Consider the following 4,310-nt stretch of genomic DNA (forward strand, 5'->3'; position numbering starts at 1 on the left):
TGGACAGGCGAAGGGGTAAGAAAAAACCCACCGGCTGACACTGCTATTGAGAATAACAACCACGACAATTTCAAACGCAGCCTTAATTTTTCCTAAATTGGCGGTTAGATAATCTGTTTTGTGGTAAAGATCACTTTCTATTAGCCATCTCCTTATTTAGTCGTCGTTAAAATAACCCTCGCTGCTATCCACTGGAATGATGTTGGAAATAAAAGTATCTACAGTGGGAAGTGGAGGCTAGTCCTAGAGCCGAATGGAGGATCCAAGGTCCCATTCTGCTAAAACTGCTTACCCTGATCTCCGAGATCAATAGAAGGAGGGTGTAGCAAGAAAATCCCCCCTCTTGTTCATGGTAAGAACATCTGAACTAAGTGAGACATACATTGATCACAAAGATGTATCGTAATTTCAGGCTGTCGACAGATGCATACCCTGGCTATTATTGAGAAAAATCAAATCCCTAGCTGCATTGACAGCGGATATTTGCGCTGCTGCCTCCCACTCGACATTTCAGCTGACAGGAATCCTTATTCATAAGGCCATCTCTTCGGCTCCTTTAACCTCTATTTTTATGGAAAGGCTTTGAATTCCGGAGTCCTCCGCCGGTGATATGATTCCTCATTCGTCTCAGGGAAGAGCGCTGTGTAGGGAATATGGCACGAATGGGACGAGGGCCTGATCATGTCAAGACAGGCAACCTTGTTTGGCTCCATGTTAAATCGCTTCTGAAATAATCTGGAATGCGATTTGGCCCGGAGATCATGCGGGGGAAAGTTACTGACGGCGTCTGGCCAATGGTTATGTGACCAGGATCTAATACGTAATCCAGATCTTGTATGCTCTCAAGCTCAATATGGTGTGAGATAGAAGAACATTCGGCGGATTAAGTCAGTACACCTATCAATAACAGTATGCTGTAGTATTTCAGCAGAGGCTGCACTTCGGGGAAGTTTCGGGAAAGTCCTAGGTTGTTTTAAGTTAAACTCATTAACTTTAAGTTTTTGGCTTTTATTTGACTCTGGAGCCTCGACCAGTCTCAACCTCCGATGGCCGATGGAGATATCTATCCCAGATATGCCCGTCCTTAACTTGGACTGAGTCTGGAAGGAAGGTTACTTCAAGCCAACGCAGGTGGCACATTGCTGGAAACTTGCTGAAATACCGTTCAAAACAAATTTCTCCCCTTCGCACAGTACATGCCCGGAGAAGCATTTTGAAAGTGTGCTCTCACACTAACTAGTGAATAGAGATAGGTTTACAATGACGCCTACTGATTTTTCTGGAAGGTGAATAGATTCCTTTTCTAGCATCTGGAACTCAAATTATACGCAACCTCATCATGCCGGAAGCCTATTGCAAAGTAGATTTCCAACAATCTGAACTATAAACCCAATATAATTTAGTGCTTCCGAGATGTCTCACTATTTTGGGTGTCGATCAGCACGCAACCTTCCATACTGGGATGATCGCAGCAGCAACGGCGCGAGTCTGGAGGTTTTCTGTCATAAAAGAGAATTCCACGTCCGCCTTCTCTCTTTTTTTACTCTTCTATTTTCCTGTCTCTTGTTCCTATGGAATGAATTACACTACATGTGATGATATAACGAGTACTAGCAGTTAGTCAACTAACTAGTTCTAATTTGTGTATTACATAATATCACTATGCTTTTGCCGATTGCCTTTGCTAGCTTGGCCGTTGCGACAGTAAGTTTGCCCCTGTTATTCAACGGTTTATACTCGATGAGATTATCAAGGGGGCAGAATAGACCAGGCGGACTGCCAAAAGTGAGGGGAAGATGAAGTAATTGACTTGATGGTAAAAAACTAGGAACACCTCACAGAGTCACCTCCATACTATCCATCTCCGTGGGCATCTGGACAGGGAGGCTGGGAAGATGCTGTCGAAAGAGCACGGGATTTCGTTTCTCAATTGACCCTGGTCGAGAAGGTCAATTTAACAACGGGCGTCGGGTACGCTCTCTCTTGTTCTATACTAATTATATCTGCCTTGATATTCGGGTTGCGCTATGTGGATGTAAACGGCTATAGATGCCGTTGCTAGATGTGCTAGTGCTAATTTGGGGTATCAGATGGATGCAAGAAAACTGCGTGGGCCAAGTCGGGTCAATTCCTCGTATGGGCTTGCATTCGCTTTGCATGCAAGATGGCCCTCTTGGAATTCGATTTGGTGAGCAACCCAGATGACGCCCTCATGCAGATATATTTTCTAACGCTAGCCAGCCGATTATGTTTCTGCTTTCCCCGCCGGGGTTAATGTCGGCGCAACATTTAGTAAGGAGCTTGCTTATCTTCGCGGCAAAGCAATGGGCGAGGAGCACCGAGATAAAGGTGTCGACGTTGTATTGGGTCCTGTGGTTGGACCGTTGGGCAGGTCGCCAGATGGAGGGCGGAATTGGGAAGGTTTCAGCCCTGATCCTGTCAATTCCGGGCTCCTTGTTGCAGAGACCATCAAGGGAATTCAAAGTGCCAGCGTCATTGCTTGTGTCAAGCATTTCATAGGCAACGAGCAAGAGCGATTCCGCCAGGGCCCTGAGGCTCAAGGGTATGGTTTCGATATCTCAGAGAGTTCAAGTTCCAATATTGACGATGTAACCATGCATGAGCTCTATCTCTGGTGGGTGTTGCTTCTGTGCCTTTAATATACACTAGCTGACTGCTACTAGGCCATTTGCGGATGCAGTTCGAGCCGGAGTTGGGTCCGTTATGTGTTCATACAATCAAATTAATAACAGCTACGGTTGCGGAAACAGTTACACTCAGAACAAACTACTCAAGGCTGAACTTGGATTCCAGGGGTTTATAATGAGCGACTGGCAGGCTCACCATAGCGGGGTTGGCTCTGCTCTGGCTGGCCTAGATATGTCAATGCCAGGCGATACTGTGTTTGGGACAGGTCGATCCTACTGGGGACCCAACTTGACAATTGCAGTCGCTAATGGAACTATCCCGGAATGGCGAGTGGATGATATGGCCGTTCGAATTATGGCGGCTTATTTCAAAGTTGGCCGGGAAGCAGCTAAAGTGCCCGTCAATTTCAATTCCTGGACTCGAGATGAATACGACTATACGCATGCTCTCGTTAAAGAAGGTTACGGTAAAGTTAATGAGAGAATTAATGTTCGAGCCAAGCATGCCAGTATCATCCGACAAGTTGGGGCAGCTAGCGTCGTGCTTCTTAAACATACCGGAAGCCTCCCTCTGACCGGTTTGGAGAAAAATGCTGCGGTCATTGGGGAAGATGCTGGGCCAAACCTTTGGGGCCCGAACGGCTGCCCTGATCGACGTTGTGATAACGGCACATTGGCGATGGGGTGGGGCAGCGGTACCGCCGATTTCCCATATCTGGTGACACCCGCTGAAGCAATCCAGAACGAGATCTTATCTAAGGGAGAAGGTTCTGTGTTCCCGATTTTTGATAACTGGGCATCGGATCAGATCAAGTCAGCGGCATCTCAAGCTACAGTTTCTCTAGTTTTTGTCAATGCCGATTCTGGAGAAGGATTCATTTCCGTTGATGGGAATGAAGGAGATCGTAAGAATCTAACCCTTTGGAAAGGAGGTGATGAATTGATCCAAACCGTGGCATCATATTGCAACAATACCGTTGTCGTGATACACAGTACTGGACCCGTCTTGGTCGGCGAGTGGAACGAACACCCAAACATTACTGCAATCTTGTGGGCTGGTTTGCCTGGCCAAGAGAGCGGTAACTCGATTGCGGATGTTCTATATGGAAAAGTCAACCCAGGTGGCAGATCCCCCTTCACGTGGGGTAGAACCGCTGAGGATTACGGCGCATCCATTTTGAAGGAGCCAAATGAAGGAAACGGCGCACCTCAAGTAGATTTCACCGAAGGCATTTTTACAGATTACAGAGCATTTGACAAGGCGGACATAAAACCCATCTACGAATTTGGTTTTGGGCTTAGCTACACTTCTTTTTCATATTCCGACTTGAATGTTGAAGTCGTAAGCTCTGATCCCTACATGCCCACCCGGGGCAAAACGGAGCCAGCTCCGATACTTAGTAAATCTGATCACAACCTGAGCTCATATCTCTTCCCTGAGGGAATAGACCGTATTACATATTATATATATCCTTGGCTCAACGTCACTGATCCGGCAAAAGCCTCCATGGACTCTCATTACGGACTACAGAACGAAGATTACATCCCTCCTGGCGCAACCGATGGCTCTCCACAAGAACTTCTTCCTGCTGGTGGGGGACCCGGTGGAAATCCTGGTCTTTATGAAGTATTATATCGTGTGACGGCGACCATTACTAACAC

General features: G+C 46.7%; 1 protein-coding gene across 1 annotated transcript; it reads left to right on the plus strand.

Annotated features, from left to right (window-relative positions):
• Window positions 1-1,662: 1,662 nt before the first annotated feature.
• On the plus strand, window positions 1,663-4,291 carry HCAG_00193 (beta-glucosidase 1 precursor; the record flags this gene model as incomplete). Its single annotated transcript, XM_001543097.1, has 6 exons — window positions 1,663-1,704; window positions 1,829-1,971; window positions 2,091-2,188; window positions 2,242-2,635; window positions 2,685-3,990; window positions 4,151-4,291. The coding sequence occupies 6 exons, from the start codon at window positions 1,663-1,665 to the stop codon at window positions 4,289-4,291; spliced, it is 2,124 nt and encodes a 707-aa protein (XP_001543147.1).
• Window positions 4,292-4,310: the final 19 nt, after the last annotated feature.

This window comes from Histoplasma capsulatum, genomic scaffold (genome assembly GCF_000149585.1).
Source record: "Histoplasma capsulatum NAm1 scaffold_1 genomic scaffold, whole genome shotgun sequence".
NCBI lineage: Eukaryota > Fungi > Ascomycota > Eurotiomycetes > Onygenales > Ajellomycetaceae > Histoplasma > Histoplasma mississippiense.